Source organism: Talpa occidentalis, unplaced genomic scaffold (assembly GCF_014898055.3).
Source record: "Talpa occidentalis isolate TD23 unplaced genomic scaffold, MPIMG_talOcc4v2.1 talOcc4.13, whole genome shotgun sequence".
NCBI classification, from domain to species: domain Eukaryota; kingdom Metazoa; phylum Chordata; class Mammalia; order Eulipotyphla; family Talpidae; genus Talpa; species Talpa occidentalis.
This window is the reverse complement of record NW_023601322.1, coordinates 30,993,179-31,014,787: the sequence shown is the minus strand read 5'-3', so window position 1 is coordinate 31,014,787 and position 21,609 is coordinate 30,993,179. Positions and strand designations below refer to the sequence as shown.

The 21,609-nt window shown below is 38.3% G+C and overlaps 1 protein-coding gene across 1 annotated transcript in view; it reads left to right on the top strand.

The window, feature by feature from the left end:
• The window catches only part of ASXL3 (ASXL transcriptional regulator 3), a 170,995-nt gene extending 154,889 nt beyond the window's left edge, over positions 1–16,106 (top strand). The window contains exons 11-12 of the mRNA XM_054694109.1: positions 2,478–4,428; positions 7,928–16,106. Coding sequence (XP_054550084.1) covers positions 2,478–4,428; positions 7,928–11,635 — 5,659 coding nt within the window. The 3' untranslated portion in view covers positions 11,636–16,106. The remainder of the gene's footprint in view (positions 1–2,477; positions 4,429–7,927) is intronic.
• The last annotated feature ends 5,503 nt before the right edge of the window (positions 16,107–21,609 follow it).

Genomic DNA, 21,609 nt, shown 5'->3' with positions numbered 1-21,609 from the left:
TACTTGTTTTGATTTATCTTTGATTATATTTTGGATGTCATATGTATTTTGAATGCTTCATTGACTTCTAATTTTGTTACTTTTGGATTATCTACATTCCTCCAGTAGGTACAGGATGTTTCTTAGCATCAGATAATTCATTCAGATCGACACTGTGTGACTCTTTTTTGCTCTAAGTTTCTCAAGAATGTTGCCATCCAACTTGCCTCTAATTAAGATATGTCTGACTTAGTCTTCTGGCCTTTGTTTGAAATCTTTGCCTTTATTGACTTACTCTGCATATAATATAGCACTGTTCTATGTTCAGTTTAGTTATTTAGAGATCGCCCTTATATATGCTAACTCAGAGTTATACGAGTTGATCTGTTTATTTGTGATCTAGACTTTGGAGTTCAGGATTTCCTTTGCATTGTAAGTGATGTACTGTTAGCATCTTCCTTCTGTGCTTTTTGTCATCTTAGATGTATTTTCCCATAAAAATAATAAAATATTGACATCATCATATTTTATGCATTGCTGTTTGCTATGATATATAATATACATATATATTTAACTGCATTAAATATATTTAATAATACCCTTATTAACTGTCAGAAATTTGACTGCTAGTGGATAGATTGTTGTATGTTCTACATCTAACCAAGTACTAGTGGTACCTCCACTTGACCTAACCCAAAGTATCAGCTAGCTAATTGTTTTGCTTTAAATTTATCTGTAAATTAGTTACTCTGCTTCTCTACTAATAGTATAGTTATAAATGATAGCTTAGTTTGAACCCATCTTAGGGAAAGTAGAAAGAAAAAAGACTAGGTGTGAAGGGCCTCCCTGGTGGCACAGCGGTTGAGCGCTGGATTGCGTCTGCAGCGCCGATTTGATCCCTGGCTGCTCCCCAACCACTGGAGGAGGGTCCCACATGGCACGCAGACCTCTCTTGCCGCCCGCTGCTCCCCTCAGCAGTGTACTTCGGTCCTTCTGCCTGCTCTGCTCCCTGCTCTGGCTCTGGTGAATTCTCTCACCCTCCCGTGCTTCTGACTGTACCCAGGGCTTGTATAAATAAATAAAAAATAAATCTTTAAAAAAGAAAAAAAAGACTAGGTGTGAAGGCAGTACCTTCTTATCTTCCCAGAGCTTTCTGAATTTTGGTAAAGAAGACCACAATCAAATATCTAAAAAGTTTGTTCAATTTTACTTCCCTTTCATTTTGAAGATTTAATTTAAGTGAAAGGCTGAAGTAGATTCCACTGAGGATTTTTCCTGCATTGATACTATTATATCCATATTTCTTCATTCAAATGTGTTTCCTTCTCAGGAATAATCTTTTTTCTGCTTATCTTTGTAATTGACAGTACTCTAATTTAATTTAGAACAACATAATTTTCTACTATCTAGTCCTGATTTTATAACTTGCTATTACAAGAAATAGTGATTTATAGTATCTTTGATATAATCCTGATTAATTTTGCTTTGTTACCTGAACATTTATTTCTTGATAGTCGTTGCTATTTTTAATGGAATATTTTTACAGTAAGAGATCTACATGAAAGAATTTACATTTTCTTCACACAAATGTAATCTAGTAGAATCAATTTGATAACCCCAAATGTGTTTTGTTATTCTTTTTTCTAAATATTCATTTATTTATGCATACAAGAACTGGGATACATGCCAGAGGTGTGGGGGGTGAAAGGATTCACTAGAGAGATTGGGAAGCAGAACAGGCAGATCTACTGAAATACACTGCTGAAGAGAGCAGCAGGTGAGACAGGAGAGGTCTGCTGTGCCATGTGGGTTGCTCCCTGGCTGGCTGGGGATCAAACTCTTGCTGCAGTGGCTGCTAATAGCTTGGTAGCACTGTCTTTTACCCCTGAGCCACTAGGGAGGCCCTATTTTGTTATTCTTTAGTGAAATTTCCATATTACGTTAGACACCTAGATACCAAAATAAGGAGATTGAGTAAAATGTCTTATATTTCTTTAAGAGAATTTGGAAGTCATTGGAAATCATTTAAATTTTAAGGTTTTACAACATATCCACCTTCCACTGATCTTAATTATTTGGTCATATTGCATCCTCTGAAGACTGTGTAATTTTCTGTATTGACGTCTTTCTACTTTTTGACTTTCAAAGTTATGTCTTATACATTATTTTGCTTTTCTGTCCATATTTTCTAATCTTTTATACTTTGTAACTATCTTATTCCTTTTACTAATACTTAGTAAGGTTCATATCTCCTTGAATATAGAATAAAACTCTATTCCTTTTTTAACCAGAAGTCAATTTTATCTTAGTATAAAAGCAATGGAAAACTAACTCCTCATAATCTAGTTTACGTAAACCAAGCTTGATTTACACAAACCAAGTGACTATAAAATTAATTTGATGCATTTGCGTCTACTGGGCACTTTGCAAGAGATTCAAGTTGTGTCCCACATTATTTGTGATTCAACAATAATTTAAAAATTCTAATTTCTCTTCAGGTTGGGCATGTCAAGAGAGGAATCTATAAAGCTTACTTCTGGACCAAACAATGATGGAGCTGAAAGTAGTTCCTCATGTGGGACGTCTGGGCTTCCAGGTCTTTCTGTACAGACTCCCTTGGAAGAACAACACCCAAAAGGCATGAAAAATCCAGCTTCTCCAGAGCCTGATTTCTGTGCCACACTTTGTCCTATGGTAGAAGTAGGTAAAGATGTAATGGTAGAATCAGAATCAGAGGATATCTTGATCTCTGAAGAATCTGTAATTCAGGAGGAAATTGCAGAAGAGGTAGAGACTAGTATCTGTGAATGCCAGGATGAAAATCATAAGACAATCCCTGAATTTTCTGAGGGGTCTGAAAGTCCTGCCAACTCTCATGAAGAACCCTCAATCGCACCTCCTGAAGATAATTTGGAATCCTGTGTTATAATGAATGATGTTTTAGAAACTTTGCCTCATATTGAAGTTAAGGTAGAAGAGAAATCAGAACCTCCCCAGGAAGAAATGTCAGTTGTTATCAATCAACTGGAAGTATGTGACTCTTTTATTCCTTCCACTTCGTCTGTAACTCATGTCAGTGACACAGAACATAAGGAGCCAGAAACTACAGTAGAGACCAGTACTCCAAAAATAAAACCAGGGTCATCTTCTTTAGAAGAACAGTTTCCAAATGAAGGAATTGCTGTAGATATGGAGCTACAGAGTGATCCTGATGAACATCTTTCTGAAAATGCTTGCATCTCGGAAACTTCCTTCTCTTCCGAGAGCCCAGCAGGAGCTTGTACCAGTCTGACATCCCCAGGAGGGGAAACCCAATCCACTTCAGAAGAATCATGTACTCCAGCCTCCCTTGAGACAACATTTTGTTCTGAGGTGTCCAGCACTGATAATACAGACAAATATAATCAGAGAAACCCCACTGATGAAAACCTTCATGTTTCTTTGATGTCAGAAATATCTCCAATATCTACTTCCCCTGAAATATCAGAAGCATCTTTAATGTCCAATTTACCTTTAACATCTGAAGCATCCCCAGTTTCAAATTTACCTTTAACATCAGAAACATCACCCATGTCTGATTTACCTTTGACATCAGAAACCTCTTCAGTGTCTTCCATGCTTCTCACAGCTGAGACCACTTTTGTATCCAGTTTGCCACTTCCTTCAGAAACATCTCCAATTTCTAATTCTTCCATGAATGAAAGAATGGTACATCAACAAAGAAAGTCACCTTCCATATCTGAAGAACCACTCTCGCCACAGAAAGAAGAATCTTCTCTCCCTTCTAAATCCCTTGGAGAGAGCCTTCACTCTCAGCAAAAGACTATATCAAACACTCCTGAAGTTATCAAGATGGGTTCTTCCAATACTGAGGCATTTCCATCTGAAGAATTACACAATAAGACCCTGAGTCAGCAGTCTTGTAAATCACATGTTGAAACTGAGAACTCTTACCCTGCTTCAATTGCAGAACTCCCTTCAATGGAAATGATAAAAGTTAAAAACCATAATGTCCTACAACGAACAGACAAGAAAGGGGTGTCCTCACCATTGGAATTATCTGTGTTTACTGAGGAGACAGAAAGTAAGGGAAGTGAGCTTCCATCAGTCAAATTACAGGATAAGCAATACGTTCCACCAGTGGATAAGCCTTCATTTTCAGAAGGCTCTAGGAATAAAACACATAAGCAAGGGAGCTCACAGAATCGATTGGACACCTCACATAATACCAAGTCTTCAGAGCCCTCCAAGTCACCCGATGGCATAAGAAATGAAAATAGAGAATCTGAAATATCAAAGAGGAAAACTGCAGAGCAGCACAGCTTTGGAATTTGTAAAGAAAAGAGGGCTAGGATAGAAGATGATCAGTCAGCCCGAAACTCATCATCCGGCAGCCCACCCGAGAAAGAACAGCCTCCACGAGAGGAGCCCAGGGTTCCACCCCTCAAGGTATGGTATTTTAAAAAAAGGCAAACCTATAAATAGGCTTTTCCTACTGAGATAATTTAGTTTAAAAAAAAAATCAATGTTTTGTTTCCCTTCCAGGTTTTATGTACCCATTTATAATTTAAGATTCCCAGTACCCAGTCTGCCATTCAGTTATTATTTCTAAGCCCCTGCTTTGAACTCAAATGTTAAGTTAAAGTATTCATTTTACATTTATTAATATATATTTGGACGTCAAAATTTAAAGAAAAAGAATGGGAGAGGGAGGGCCTCCCCCGTGGCGCAGCGGTTGAGCGCTGGGTTGCGAAGCTGCCCGCAGCCTCTGCAGTGCCGGTTCAATCCCCAGCTGCTCCCCTGCCACTGGAGGAGGGTCCCACATGGCGCGCAAACCTCTCCTGCCGCCCGCTGCTCCCCTCAGCAGTGTACTTCGGTCCTTCTGCCTGCTCTGCTCCCCGCTCTGGCTCTGGTGAATTCTCTCACCCTCCCATGTGCTTCTGAATGTACCCAGTGCATGTATAAACAAAAACAAAACAAAACAAATAAATAAAATAAAATAAAAGCATGCCTCTATTAAAAAAAAAATTAAAAAAAAAAAAGTTAAAAAAAAAAAAAAAGAATGGGAGAGGGAGCGCAGGACCTCTCCTTTGCTTGAGGATCCCAAGGTATGAGCAGAGACCTACATTAACTAGGGAAAATTTGAAAGATAATTTAGTGGCCTATAAAAGTTCTTTAGGACTAGGAAAGAGGTAGTCAGAAGCCAGAGATATACTCTAAAGAGATGAAGCTTCTTACTATTCCTTCATTTCCCCACAGGTAGCGAACACCAGCATTTCCTAGCACAGAGGGCCTGATTTATGGAAAATCCTCATTAAATATAACACCAATTATTCAATGAAATGGTATTATGAACTCTGAAGGAAAGTACTGTAGATATATATAGATATAAAAATCCAATTTTTTTATTTTCGAGAGTGAAGAAGTACATATTTAGCTTCACACATAGGGAAGCCTATATACAAACATCCTATTTATATGTTTTCTTTTGATCCCAGGTAGATTTGTATTCTCAGCAAACCTTTTATATGAATTGGCTTTGCCTAGGTAAATATGAAGAAAAGGTAAATTGAAAAGAAACTATCTGTTCAGTTTTTCTTTAAATCTACCAGTGTAATTTATATTTAGTTGTGCTTTTATCTCAGTCCATTTATATTGTACTACAATAAAATGGATTAATTCATCATAGGGTTGATCCAGAATAATAAACTTACTCAAGCTTTGTTTTTTCTTAATCTCTTCATTTTTTCTCTGCCCTGACATCTACTTCATATGTGAATCATGATGTCTTCAAGGTTGACATTTAAGAGTGTGGTTTTAGTTACTCTGTTTAATAAAGCAATCCCTACGAATAAGATTCTAGAGACGTAAAAGATAAACATCAAGTTCCAATTAAAAACCTCCGATGCATTTTAATTTCTAAAGCAATTAAAAGAAAAATACAAACATACTTTTTCATAGGCTATATTTCTAACAATACCAGTCAGATTTTTTTGTCAGAAGCTTCTTTTCAAAGTGATAGAGAATTTATTCACACTAGCCAAGATAGGGCATCAGCTTACATGTCCATTGACAGATGAATTAGATAAAGAGACTATGGAATATATGCTCAATGGAATGCCACTCAGCTATTTAAAAAGATGGAATAGTGGCTTTGGGACAAGATGGATATATCTTGAGGTGATTATCCAAAGTGATGTAAGTTAGAAAGTAAAAGACAATTGCCAGTTGGTTTCACTTATTTGTGAAATATAAATAGGCAATGGAAAACACTGACAAAGCACAACAAAATAACTCTTAAGTTCTGTGAAAAATATAGTTGTGCTCCGACAGCAGGGGTAGGAAGGAGGGAGGAGGGAAGGCAGACATTCCAGTGGCACCAGGAACATTTGGTGGAGAATGAGTGAAGCATGTGTGCATGTTGAGGTGTGAAATTGTTCTCCCCAAATTATATAGTTATGTGAACAAATGGCATATCAATAAAATTCCATTGAAAAATAAAATTAGGTGGACATGGTCAGCATACTAATATTCGGCCTTGAGGTCTTAAATATATCTAGGCTTAATTTTATTTTAAATGATTTTATTTTTAGACAAAGGGAAGTGTTTAAATAAAAACTTGAATGCCTTCTCTAAATTCATATTTTTTTGAGCCTTTGGTTTAAAAGGGAGATGTCACAGGCAGCTTGAAAATGAATAGTAAGAGAATTCAGAAAGGTAATTCTGTCTACCAATGTCCTAAAGCATAAGTCCAAATTGATAATTTTCTATAAATGCCCAGATATTTGAGTATACATGCATTGAGAAGAAACAAGTTTTCAAGGAAAAACTTTTTCTAAAGGGTAGGGACAGGGAGGGATAAGCAAAATATTTACCAACAGCACCAAATGAGGAAAACAGAGACTCTTGTCATTCACTAGTTATGTGATCCCAGGGAAGTCCATCTTCTAGGATCCATCTTATAGTTTAATCTCTCTAAGAATGTTCTCGATGACCAGCATACCCAGGCATTGTTCTGGGATGTTATTTGCTGGGACTTGTGCCTCATGAATTGTTGATCACTCCAAGAGTCTCTTAATTGGCATAGGTAAATGAACAGTGTGGGTTGGGATATTTATAAAATTTAACAAATCATGGATTATTGATACCAAAAGAAATTGCCAACCCATACTTGTTATTAGAGGCAGAAAACCAGAGTTGCCCTTATTTCATGAAAACATATTGACAATAAAATCCCTCTGGAAAGCAGAGCACTCACGAATATAGTTTTATTCCTTCTTTACAACAACTCTGGGAAGAAAAAGGCCAGAAATAACATTTTACAACTGAGTTTACAAACTTGTATTGTATGCTTATGACATACGTATAAAACAGCATTCTGGGTGGTAGGGAAGTATATAAAAACCATAGAGATTCTGGCTCAGGGAGGTTATCGGAGAAACTGAATTACAGAGATTTAGCTAGACTGACAAAGTTCCAGAATGAGAATGCTAGTCTCCTGATCTTTTGGCTAGCACAACTTCCTTGTGTCAAATTAAGACAGATAAACTCAAGTAGATTTAAGGTCCCATCTCTTCACTCAGCAAGGAAGGTAATTTAAAATCTAAGTATCTTTAAGTCTTTTGAGCTCACCTCATTTCAAATGAGCATGGATTTTGTTTTCATTTATATGAGGCACTATGAAGATGCTTCATTTCCATGCCAAATGAAGTCACTCGTTGATGTTTTTAGAGATTAAAAATAGAAATTTAAAAATTAATTTTCATATCCATGCTGCATTTATTGTCACCTTATACCCTCAAGACCCATGCAGGGATTTTAGGTGTAGTTGATTCCACACTATGAGCAAATACAGCTTCCTTCTCCAGAGACTTTCATCCTCCCATTCCACATGCCTCCTGTGATCATGTATGAAATGCTTCATCTTTTCATTCTCTCCTTCCTATAGATCCAGCTTTCCAAAATTGGGCCACCTTTTATTATCAAGAGTCAACCCATCTCCAAACCAGAGTCCCGAGCATCCCCTAGCACATCTGTCAGTGGTGGGAGGAACACAGGAGCCAGGACCCTGGCAGATATCAAGGCTCGAGCCCAGCAAGCAAGGGCCCAACGGGAGGCGGCAGCAGCGGCTGCTGTAGCTGCTGCAGCGAGCATCGTTTCTGGTGCCATGGGGAGCCCAGGAGAGGGTGGAAAGGCAAGGACCCTGGCACATATCAAAGAGCAGACAAAAGCCAAGCTCTTTGCAAAGCATCAAGCCCGAGTCCACCTCTTCCAGAACACTAAAGAGTCCCGATTGCCTCCACTCAGTTCAAAGGAAGGGCCTCCAAGCTTAGAAGTCTCTTCAACTCCTGAAACAAAAGTTGAAGGCTCAACTGGTGTCATCATTGCCAATCCAAACTGTCGATCTCCTACCAACAAGTCCATGCACCTCCGGGAGACCACCACTGTATTTCAGCAATCTCTTAATCCAGCTAAACTTCCAGAAACTGCCACTGATTTATCTGTGCATAGTTCTGACGAAACTATACCTGTGTCACATTTATCTGAGAAAATTATTTCATCTACCTCTTCTGAAAATAGCAGTGTGCCCATGCTTTTTAATAAAAATTCTGTCCCTGTGTCTGTTTGCAGCACTGCTATGTCGGGAGCAATTAAAGAACATCCCTTTGTGAGTTCTGTTGATAAATCCTCTGTTCTGATGTCTGTTGACAGTGCAAACACTACAATTTCTGCTTGTAATATAAGCATGTTAAAAACCATCCAGGGAACTGACACTCCATGCATAGCCATTATACCAAAATGTATTGAAAGCACTCCTATTCCCACCACTACAGAGGGCTCCGGTGTGTCGAACTCCATGGACGACAAGCAGTTGCTCATGTCAAGCAGCAGTGCCAGTAACATAGTCTCCAGTCAGTACACCTCTGTGCCAACTCCCTCCGTCGGAAATAGCTTGCCAAACCATCTCTCCACTAGCTCTGTCTTGATTCCCCCAACAGGAATTAACAGATTTCCTTCCGAGAAGATAACCATGCCCAAGAGTGAGGAGCAGGCCTCAGCATCCATGGGCACCACTGTGAGAGCAGCACTCAGCTGCAGGGATTCCGTCACCGTCACAGACACTCTGGTTGCACGCCCACCCATGGCAATGTTTACTGGAAGCATGCTAACAATAAACTCTTACGATAGTCCTCCCAAGTTAAGTGCTGAAAGCTTGGACAAAAATTCAGGGCCTCGCAACAGGGTGGACAATTCTGGGAAACCTCAGCAACCTCCCGGGGGCTTTGCACCAGCAGCCATAAATAGATCGATTCCTTGTAAAGTCATCGTTGACCACAGCGCCACGCTGACCTCCACTTTATCTCTGACAGTCTCCATTGAAAGTGCAGAAGCCAGCTTGGACCTCCAGAGCCGATCGGTGAGGACAGAAGCGCCCATACAGCCCATGGCATGTCCTCAGGTATCTGTCATTAGCAGGCCTGAGCCGGTTGTAAGTGAAGGCGTTGATCATGGTTCTGGTTTCATTGCTGTTTCTGCAGCAAAACAAGACTGTAAAACGATGCAGGCCACCTGCACCAGTCTCCGGGAAGTACCCCTTGTTGTTCCAGACAAATTAAATGAGGGGACTGCCCCTAGCAATAGCTTTGCTGAGCAGGCATGTGTCCCAACCACTTTCAAAAGTGAAGCAGACACAACCTGTAGCAATCAGTATAATCCAGGCAACCGGATTTGCTGGAATGATGAAGGGGTGAGGACCACAGGACAGCCTCTGGTCAGTCACTCGAGTTCAAGTAAACAGAAAGAATATCTAGAGCAGAGCTGTCCAAAGGCTATCAAAACCGAACATGCCAGCTACTCACACATGTCAGAACTTCATCCCAGGAATCTGATAACAAATGTCACTCTTCCTGTGAAATCCGAACCTCATGATGTGGACAAGGGCTTCAGAATGGACACTGAAGACTTCCCTGGCCCTGAGCTGCCTCCACCAGCTGCAGAGGCAGCCCCCAGTGTGCAGCAGACACCAAATGTGAAGGCTCCCACTTCTGGTCCGATGGAAGAGGCCATTTCCTTGGCTACAGACAACCTGAAAAGAGTCTCCAATGCAGGGAGCTCAAGCTGTCGTCTGTCCTCAGTGGAGGCTAACAATCCACTGGTGACACAGTTGCTGCAGGGCAACCTGCCTTTGGAAAAAGTGTTGCCACAGCCCAGGCTGGGAGCCAAACTCGAAATTAACAGGCTTCCTCTGCCTCTTCAAACTACCTCAGTGGGCAAAATAGCACCAGAGAGGAACATGGTTGAAATGCCTTCCAGCTCTCCAAATCCAGAAGGAAAGGGCTACTTGGCAGGGACTCTTGCACCCTTACAAATGAGAAAGAGAGAAAACCACCCCAAAAAGAGAGTAGCCCGGACTGTGGGGGAACACACTCAAGTGAAATGTGAACCAGGGAAATTGTTGGTGGACTCAGATGTTAAAGGGGTGCCTTGTGTCATCAACTCCGGCATGAATCAGCTGGGACATGGCCAACCATTTAAGCAAGAGTGGCTGAACAAGCACGCCATGCAGAACAGAATTGTTCACAGCCCTGAGGTCAAACAGCAGAAGCGACTGCTGCCCTCCTGTAGCTTCCAGCAGAACCTGTTTCACATTGACAAGAATGGCGGCTTCCACCCTGATGCTGGTACCTCACACAGACAGCAGTTTTACCAAATGCCTATGGCAGCCAGGGGCCCTATTCCTACTGCAGCTCTGTTGCAGGCCTCTGCCAAGACCCCAGTGGGCTGTAATGCATTTGCCTTCAATAGGCATCTTGAACAGAAGGGATTGGGAGAAGTCGGTCTCTCTTCAGCACCTCACCAGCTAAGGCTAAGCAACATGCTGTCCCCCAGTATACCCATTAAAGAAGGTGATGACGTGGGAGGGGCTGCACACCCAATGCCAAACAAAGCACTAGTGCATCCTCCACCCCCACCACCACCTCCCCCTCCACCCTTGGCTTTGCCCCCACCTCCCCCACCACCACCTCCACTACCTCCACCTCTTCCTAATGCAGAAGTCCCGTCCGATCAAAAACAACCGCCAGTTACCATGGAAACCACTAAGCGACTTAGTTGGCCACAGTCCACGGGCATATGTAGCAATATAAAATCGGAACCTCTTTCTTTTGAGGAAGGTTTAAGCAGCAGCTGTGAACTGGGCATGAAACAAGTTTCCTATGACCAGAATGAAATGAAAGAACAGTTAAAAGCATTTGCGCTAAAAAATGCAGATTTCTCTTCCTATTTGCTTTCTGAGCCACAAAAGCCTTTTACCCAATTAGCTGCTCAGAAAATGCAGGTGCAGCAACAACAGCAGCTCTGTGGAAATTATCCAACAATACACTTTGGTAGCACGAGCTTCAAAAGGGCAGCATCTGCAATTGAAAAGTCTATTGGGATTTTGGGAAGTGGCTCCAACCCTGCCACCGGCCTGCCTGGTCAGAACGCTCAGATGCCCGTCCAGAACTTTGCCGACAGCAGCAATGCGGATGAATTGGAACTGAAATGCTCTTGCCGGCTGAAAGCCATGATTGTGTGCAAAGGCTGTGGGGCCTTCTGCCACGATGACTGCATAGGTCCTTCAAAACTCTGTGTAGCTTGCCTGGTTGTGCGATAGGAGCTGAATGCAAGATGCAGTATCCCTTTTCAACATGGAAAAGCCAAACGGCATCAGCTGCAACAAATTGAATAACTCGGTGGTTTATAGCACGCTAATTTATTTTACTTTGGAACAGATTATCTTTTCTCTGTGGGATTATTATTTTCTTGCATTTCTCAGAAAAGGGAGATTGCATCTCAATTGAGTGGCTCACCAGCATGTTTTTTGCATACTTAGTTGCGGTTTCCAGCTTGGAAAATTTCTGTCCAAGGATATACAGTTCGCTAGCCCGTTCATCTTTTTTTAATCCAGGTGTAGGTAGGAAAGGACATTTTAATGACTTACTGCTAATCGAAATGAGGAGTGCTAGAAAGAGAATGGCAAAAGGGACCTAAGGTGGTTATGCGATCTTCTGCAAGTTGACTCTAACACAAAGGACCTACGGTCACCACAGTGATTAAATTGTATTTGGAGAGGGGAATCTGATTTAAATACGATTCCTCATATTTACTCGTCACAAAAGATGCATTAAAGGAGGCATGCCATTAATTAACCTCACTGTCCTTTTTCCCTTTCCTCCCATTTTTTCTCTTTCCAGAGGCTGGCAAAATTTCTAGGTCTGCCTTGGACATTGTACACACACTGTACTGAAACTGCAGTGTGAGCCTCTTGCCCAGTAATCTGGTCTGAGCGCTTTGACACCTGATATTGTTAAGATCCATTGGCCAGCAGAGAGCCACTGGCCTGGCAAATTGCAGAACTTCATGTGTGGCTTTTAAGAGCAAGTATGAAAAAAAAAAAAAGCCCCCAAATCAAAAGCAGGCAAGTAAAAGGCTTGTATGCCAATGCATAAACGGGTTGATAATAGAAATTGTAGTCCATTCTCTTCACTAATGCAGTTTGGGGGGAAATAATTGTAGTCCTTTATTGGTGACATTGCATTCTGGCTTCCAGTTCAGCAGAGTATGGACACCTCTTCCTAAAAGTGTCATTGCTGACAAAAAGGAACTACAGAAAGCTGAAGTGCGGACATTTTCCTCAACATATTTTTTCCATGATTCATGATCTATATATCATTATATTTGACTTTGAAATAGTCATTATTTTAAAAATCTTCCTAGGTATTGCATGTCTTCCTGCCCCTCAGGTGAATTTAGGACATTCTTCATATTTAGGGGAATAGAACTGTTTCTGAAAAAGGGATACTGCATCTTACAAATATTGTCAGTGTTTATCCTGTAAAGTCTGAGTGTGGAGTATTTGAGCTGCGTTTCCAGATACTTTGGCCAACCTCATGCCAGAGCAAAGTTGCCCTTCAGAAGGCTCTGTTCCCCAAGGCAAAGTGAAAAGCACATCCTCATTGTGGAAGATGAAAGACAACAGAACCCACGCCCATTTAACTTCAGATTACAGAGCACAAAATGTGGTTTGCCATTAATCCACTGATTCATGGTGGCTGGAGAACTAAAAAAAGGGGGGAGGGAAATCATCCACATCCAGGGTAAGAATGACAGATATTTTCACATGGGATTATCCTAATCAATGTACACTTTTAACATTCCCTTAAAATATGTCTTAAACATAAACTGGAATGAGCAGGAAATACATTCCTGGAAACCACATGATTTTTGATAGTAATCAACCATGGTATGTTGTTTTTCTCCATATTATTGTGATGCTGCCAAATTTCTTTAAGTGATGGACATGTCATTTTTTAAAACACATTACAGATAATGAAAGATTATCTTAAAAAAGGAAAGAAAAGCAAGGAAGGGCCAGCTTCTGTGGCCACAATTTGGTGCTTCAGTACAGTCACTTCTGTTCTTCACATTAAAATGATCAAAATAAATGACTAAGAAAATTAGCAATGCACTTAACCAGCCCTTCTTTCCCAAGGATGCAGCCTACGCCCAGCGGATCCTTGGTTCACTCTGTGCCGGGTTGTGATTGGGTGGAGTACTAGCCCGTTGTGTCTGTCTGGTCTGCTTCGCTCTGATATCATCTTGGTTCAGAAGATCATGCTTTTATCTCACAGAGGGACACCCCTAAAATACAGACACTTGTATGCCAACTCCTTCCAGATTTAGTCGCCGCTATACCAGTGTCAGATACTGTCTACACCAGCAGTTTCAAAACTACCATATTAGTAACTGACACTGTGTTGAAAGAAACTCTTGTCTACAGAACTTTTACACTCTGTATATGAGGTACAATTAAGGCAGATGTGCTGTTGAGCTCACTAACACTTCCATCATTTGGAACCTGCAATTTGCTTACTGGGAATAAAGAAAAGTGTCCTTCTGCATGTTTTGATTTTTCACCTATGTAGGTTTGGAGAATCAGTTCTTGATTATGCATGGATTCTAGCACCCAGGTCCAAAGAGCATAATTTTTCTGTACCCCTTTTTTTTCTTGCCCCAGTTTAAATTCCTAATGTTTGCATATAATACTGAAAAATTCCTATCTTTGGGCTAAAATATGGAAAGAAAGAAAAATTCAGAAGTAAAATATGGGTGGGCTGATTTACAATGGCCGCTTAATTTATATACACAAAACCATTAATTTTGCATTGGATGAGTAGGTTCTAAGTTTCCTGATTTTCACAGGTGTCGGCCTATGTGCAAAAGGTGTTTGTTATTTACTACATAGTCACTGTGGTGTAATGTGCAAATTTTAGTGTGTGCATTATCCTGATTATTGGACACTCTGTTATCCCTATCAGGAATAGAACTTGCACATGTAACATGTAATTTTTTTGTTGTTGTTATCACAAAGGATGTATTTCCCTAAGTAGCACTTTTGGAGCAGGGGAAGGAAGAAAACTGCTATTCCCTAACCCCCTCCTATGATATGATATGCATATGCCTGAGGTGTGTAAAGACATTTAGGTAGTTAATGGGCATGTTAATAAGAACGTTCTGATGCAAATTCATTTTCAAAATGAAAATGTTTCTCCTTCCCCAAAGTGAGAATAGCAGAACTGTCGGTGAACTGAGCACCATAGTTATATATATTTCCCTGCTAAGGTCTAGTTTGAAGAAAAAAACTTGAAAACAAACCTATGAGGTTGAGCCTGGTTGCTATAAAGACTTTGTGGTGGTGTGTGTTTTGGGGATGAGCTATAGAAGGTTTAGTTGGCGTCTAGACCTTGCGTATTCTTTCTTATTCAAAATAAACACAGAAACAAATGGTTTGGTGCATTTGGTGCTTCATAATATAGTCAAGAGTAAGAATACATGATGCTGCAGCCCCATTTCATTTACAAACACTCGCACAGTTTCAAAGGAGGAAGTTCCTGTGGCCTTGGTTTCCCAGCTCCCGCTTGGTCTGGTGAAGTCCCGGGTCACAGAAGCTGAAGCCGAGCTTAGGGTTGCATCGTCTCTCTGGTGTGGAGGCTGGCACCGCACTAGCTGCCTGGCGGGTGTGACCCCGCCGAACATACAGAGCTCAGAGTCGCTGTCCATCTGTGTTTCCAGAGAACAATGTGAAGAGTCCTAGGAAAGGAACTCAGCAGACTGTCAGGGGCCTATGTAGCCAAAATGTCACTGAATAGAAAAACCTTGTCGTCTTCAGTCCTCATGCTTTGTCACTGTAAAGCGAACAAAAAGCATTTTTACTATAATTTAAAGGAGCTGCTTTTTTATAGCACATACTATTTCGCTTTGTACTATATTTGATAGTAGCAGAATAATTTAGACTGTAGAGAAACTTTGTTGTATTTGTACTGTTCATGAATGTTTCAAAGAAAGTGCTTTACTTGGTTGCCATAATTTTCTTGTACTGCTGTATTTTTTCCCCCTGCTTCATGGAATCTTAATCTAATTCATATTTTCAGTACCTTTTTTTTAAAATGTGTTTGTGTATTTTTTTTTTTTTTTGGTCAGTATTCTGAATGTTTACATCTGTTTGACATTAGCCATTTAATGCCTTTTTTAAAGGTGGTATTACTCCTACAGTATAACAGCAAAATGTGAAATCAACCCAAACATAACATGCATGACAAACACAGATTGGGGGCAAAGACCCTGAACGTACATAGACATTTTATATCAGCATACAGAAAAGTAAAACCCTCCTTCAGTCCTCTACCAAAGAATATATTCTTCCCACAGGAAAAACTCAGAAAAGGTGTGTAAAATCCTCAGAAGGGGGAGCAGTTGATTCAGTGAGACTGCTACAATTTAATACTGTTATGCTTGCTTTGATACCTGACTAAATGTGACTGAGTGCAACAAGCATTGAAAAAATTTTTAGACAGTGTTTTGTTTAGAATTCAGGGATCATGCATTCTTTAATGGTGCTGTTTGTTTTTTATTTCTTCTTTTCTATAAAGAAAAAAAGTGTTGCCTACAAAAGTGACTGCTCACAATACCATAAGTTAAATGAAATGAAATGTTTGTCTCTTCATATTTCTGTTTTTCCCTTTCTCAAAGTAACAATTTGGGTTTCAATATTAAAATATGCTGGAGAAAATAAAGAAATTAAACATTAAATGGTTGTCATTTTTTATGAAATAGGTAAATATACATACATGACACACAAATAAGTACTCTGAAATTTTTAATTGTGGAAAAATACTTAGGGAAAACATGCTATACTATTAGATTAGCTGTGCTGCTTTTTGGTATGGTGAATTGTCAATGTGCAATTGCTGAAACAGTAAAAACCCAAAACAAATCTTTTGATTAACCATATGAATATTCTTATTTAAAAATTTATTTGGACCTTACTGTTTTCACAAAGATCTTGTGAATTCTTTATAACAAAAAATTCAGGTAAAAAATCATTACTGCCATATCTAATTTTAATTTTCAAAATGAATATACTTTCAAATTCTTTATTAACAGTTTTTATTGTTAGTTCTTATCTTGCATTAAATATTACAGTTGCGACTATTTGAATAAAATGCTCTGAACCATTAGAACAGAATTGTCAAAGTTATATTTACATTGATCTAAAAATAACCTTATTTTTACAGTAAGATGAATCAGAGAACATTAAAATCTAACTTCAACTGTGTTTTTATGGAAAGTGCGGTCTTTAGCCACCAGATGGCGAAAGAGGATATTTACTTTTGGAAGAAACAAAACATGCTTCTTACTCCTCCCAAAACACAAATGATTATAATAATGGAAGTCCAACTTATACAAGTAAGTCAGTGGAAAATAAATACTTCTAAGTTTCATTAAATTATTTTCACTGCAGTGATGACTTTCTCTTATGTTGTATTTTTTAAATGTTTACAAAATGCTTTCTTTTATGTAGAGTTGCATAATTTTTGTTTTCACTGCATTATTCAATAGACATCTATAGTTTTATGTTTTAATTCATACTAAATGGGTACAATTATACAATTATATATAACTATTCCATTATTCATAATAGTCTTATTAAAGTGGCCTAATTTGAGTAACGATCACTCTTAGAATCTAAAGTACTTATTTGTATCCATCATAGTTCTTATATATAAGAAAACCAGTTTTATCCAGTGACTCATCTGTTTTCATATAGTTTCTTCAATGTAATTGAAGGTAGTTACATATTTCAGAATCTTGCCAGGGCAGTGTTTATACAACAGATTCAGGCTTCATTCTGCAGACACAGTTGAACAGAAATCCTAGAAAGTGTTTTTCATAAAATAATTTGAAAATTTTATTACAGGTTATTTAGACTTAATATTTTAAGTTCAGAACATAGACATTTATCCATATAATATACAGAAATTGAAACTTGGATTACACCAATGTCACAGATAACCTGGATGTCTAAATTAAGCAGTGATCCTAGGTCTCCTCAATACCAAAATGTGTACCCAAGTTGCCAGAGCAAGTGATTTCCATGAATTCTCAGTAATGGAGGAAGGCCACCTGACTTACAAAGCAAAAGCTGAAATTTTTCCATTTTATTTTAAATAAATAAAACTATTTATAAAACACTTCAAGTGTTTCAACTATATTAGTATCCCTTTTGACATTTAACTGCAAGTAAACTATCTAAGATATCCTGGAAGGCACTGACCAAATCAATGCTGGACAAATTTTTAAAAATGGCCTTATAACAACAAATCAAAGAAGACTGATTGAATATCACTTATTTGAACAAAGGAGATCCCTGAATCTGCTTTATCAATAGTTAAAGATGTATATTTTATCCATTGCATTTATGGGAAATGTTTCTGAGATATTTTCTTTTGGCTACAATTTCCATCTGCTATCTATATTTAAATTGTTTAATATGGTTCAAAGTTGAACTTTAACCTAAACATAAGGTGTCCAGGAGATTCTCCTTTTTGCTTTTCCAAGTTCACCATTAAGGGGACACTCTCCATAAATATCCACTTGGCCAATGGGTGGGAGTATCAGCTGGTTTAACAGAAGGTCCTGGACACTTGAAATTTCACAGGATCACCTCATCTTCTGTAGGGTCATCACCAAGTATTAGTAGCTGGTAAATGGAAAATAGGTTTCACATTTTATCCAAACTTGTGTTACTAGTTTCAAGTGATTTTATTTCAGGAAAACAATATTCCAAATCTTCATTCTTCAGTGATGGAATATTGAGAAACTTCAGAGCATTACAGAACTAGTTGATGTATTTGACTTTTTAATATACATGATTCTGGGATGCCTTACACATTCCAGAGAGAGGGAAGAGTGGTTGGCCTCAGTGAGTGGAGAGACCACATGAATTCCAGTATGTTCTCTCCCTGAGTAAAGGCTGCAACATTTGTGTATGTACACTAATACACAAAAGACCTGAAATCTTTTTTTTTTTTTAAATGAAATCTTAATGTAACATAAAATTCACTTGCCAAGCAGTTTAAATATTAAAAAGAGGAGTCAAAGGCTTGATGTATTTGTGGAGACAGTTCTCCATGGTGGTTTCTAAAAGGAACCAATAAAATTTTATGCCTCTTTTTAATGTGTAGGCTCAATGATAATTTTTTTTTAGTACTATAATTTTTTGGGTAAAATAATCTTTTTACCTCCAGGGACTCAAAAACCTATGGAATATGAGTTGTTATCTTAAAAAGAAACATTTAGAATTCAAAAACTTTTAAAAACCACACTTAGGACTATGGATAATTTATTACCACTAATCTTCAAACACCTAATTTCCTTACTGCCAGAAGCCAGCTCGGAGCATACCACTCACCTTTTGATGTTGAGAATGACAGTGTGACGGTGGTAGCAGCTGGTTTCTTTTTCTTTTTTTTTCTCTTCATATTTTTACATTGGAAAGGTTCTTTGTGAAAACATCTTAGTCCAAAGAGCTTTGTTGAGAAGAAACTGGGAATAATTGAGGATGCCATCCTCTACAATTACAATTTTCTAATTCTTATTCTCTCAGTTAGAAACTAATCATTTTCAAGTCTTCAGTATTCATGATTTCAATTTGAAGGAAATAAATTCTTCATATAAATATTTTTTTAGAGATTTAACCATATGCTACACCAGATACCAGATACAGCAATTTTCAAAATTGTTCCAAAGGGCATGTTCTTTTTTAAAAATGAAAATACTTTTGAAATGCTATGTATTGAGTGCTGGGGAGCATTTTACTGGTATTAATTATAACATTTCTCCTTAGAAAAATTCTATCATGTAGGTACTGGTATATCAATGTGAAAATGAGGAAGTTGTGACTTAGTTTTGAGAATACACACTAAGGTCTGGGGTATTAAAGAAGATTTTTGACAGACCAAGGCCTGGTCTTTTTACTGGCTAGAAGACTTACAGTGGCTACTACACAGATGACAAGGTACAGGGAATTCTGAGAGCTTTCACAGGGCCCAAGCCTCGAGAAAGTTTAGGCTAGAGGGGAAAATGGTAATAAATTCTAAGAACTGGAAAACTTTCAGTGCCAAGATTTAGCCAATATTCAATGAGCAAATATATTTTTTTTTTTTGTTCACCATTTGTATGTTTGATGCTATATGATAGTGGATATAAAGTTTTATTTATGACTTGATTCCTCAAGAAAAATGAAGTCATCCAACATACCCTAAATGTGTTGTGCTTTAACATTAGACCACAAAACATTGCCATAAGGTATAGGGAATTTTCACAGAAATTCCCTATATACCTTTCCAGGAAATATCCTATTTCCCAGAACAGAATAGATGTGGATGGGATATTAATTGATGAGATGGAGATTTTGGATACATAAATCATTGAAATCATAATTTAATTACCTATCTGGATTCAGAGTAAAATATTTAGGCAATATAATATGAGAGGCAATATAGTTTTCTCTGCATTTTCTACTACAGGAATTATACTTTGTCACTTAAAATAGCAAATAAAAATAAACACTCATTTGTATGAAGAATGGATTGTCTTCAAATTTGGCTCATCTGGAGAAAGCAGCACAGATGGTCTGTTTTGCTTCAGGACTGTGGTTTCGTGCCCTGCATGATTCACCAGAGAAGGTAAATCAGCATCTGCTCATTTCATTTTGGGTTCCACTGTTGTAATAATAGGTAGTAATATGCATTAACATCCTTTTGTCACTAGACCTTAGCAGGAAAATGAATGTTACCTTCTAGCTAAATTAGGGATGATTTTTCCTACAGGTTTGCATTCAAATTAATGAGAGAATGCTTAAAAAAAAAAAAAAAGAAAAAGATCTAAGATGAGGACATAGAATGCTTTTTGGCTGAGATGTAGTAAATCATCTTTTTTTTTAAGTATAAAATTTATCAGATAGGAAAAACTGTTCTGCAGTTGGCTGTTATTATACATAGTCATTTATTAAAATATTTTCACAGGAAATATCTGTGTGTATAACTTGTGAGAATGGATAAATAGCATGCAGCACATAGATTTGATCTGTTTGTGTGATTCAAAATTGGCTCCTGTAAGTATTACTAAGTATGATTAATAACTTTAATAATGGGAAATCTGATTTCCTGACCCATAGTTCAGTAAATAGACTTATGCAAATCTAAAGAGGTGAACTCCTGCATGGGAAGTCAATGTCTCCCTGGGCTGTGCATAATACAGATTTCTAATTTCCTTTTTGACCATTTCCTGAGTTAGAGTTACAGAACTACCATATAACTAAAATGAAACCTACTGAAGAGCAGGTATAGAATCTCATCAATTTTGGTATCTCTAGCAGCTTTCATCACTCACAACATGGGATGATCCATTCTTGCACAACTTGTTCACTTTGTTGGCTTCCTCTCTGCCAGACTCTGTCATGGTTGCCTGAAGTACATAATGAACACTCAAAAGTGCTTGAATTTTTATTCTCATTGAGGAAGACAGGATATGCCATACCTAATATGTTTGAATATGGAAAGCACTATGAGGGAAAATAAAGCATCGGAAGGGCACAGGAAATATTGTAAATCTCCAAAGGAATTTGTAAATGTCCATAGGGTTCTCAGGGAGGTCTCACTGATAAATCTCACTGAGTAGGTATCACTGTGTAGGTCTCACTCTCCACCTACTCACCAGTTTTATATATTGAAGTCACTGAATGTGACTACGTTTGGAGATAAGCCATCTAAAGAGGTAATTAAGATAAAATGATATCATAATCAGGGTCCCAATACTATAGGATAAGTTTTCTAAAAAGGTATCAAATTTTCATATAGTATATACAGTTATCATCAAAATCACATTGTATAAGTATATATGTTGGGTAATTGTATATCTTTTTATTTCTACAGAAGACTAGTATATTTTAAAGTAAACCTAAATTCTGGCATCGCTTTAAATTAAAAAAAAAAAGATATCAAAGAGTGTATCCTCCCTCCTCTTCTCACTCTTTCTTTGCTGCATGTGGGCACAATGAGAATATGACACCTATGAATCAAAAAGGGCCTTATCAGTAACCAATTAGCAACATGTTGGTTTTGGGATTCCCAGTCTCCAGAATGGTGAGAAAATTTATAAATTTCTGTTGTTTAAGCCCCTCCTACCCCCATGCAAAGTATTTATCTCACTAACATAGGAAGTCACATTTGATAGAGAACTGGAAAT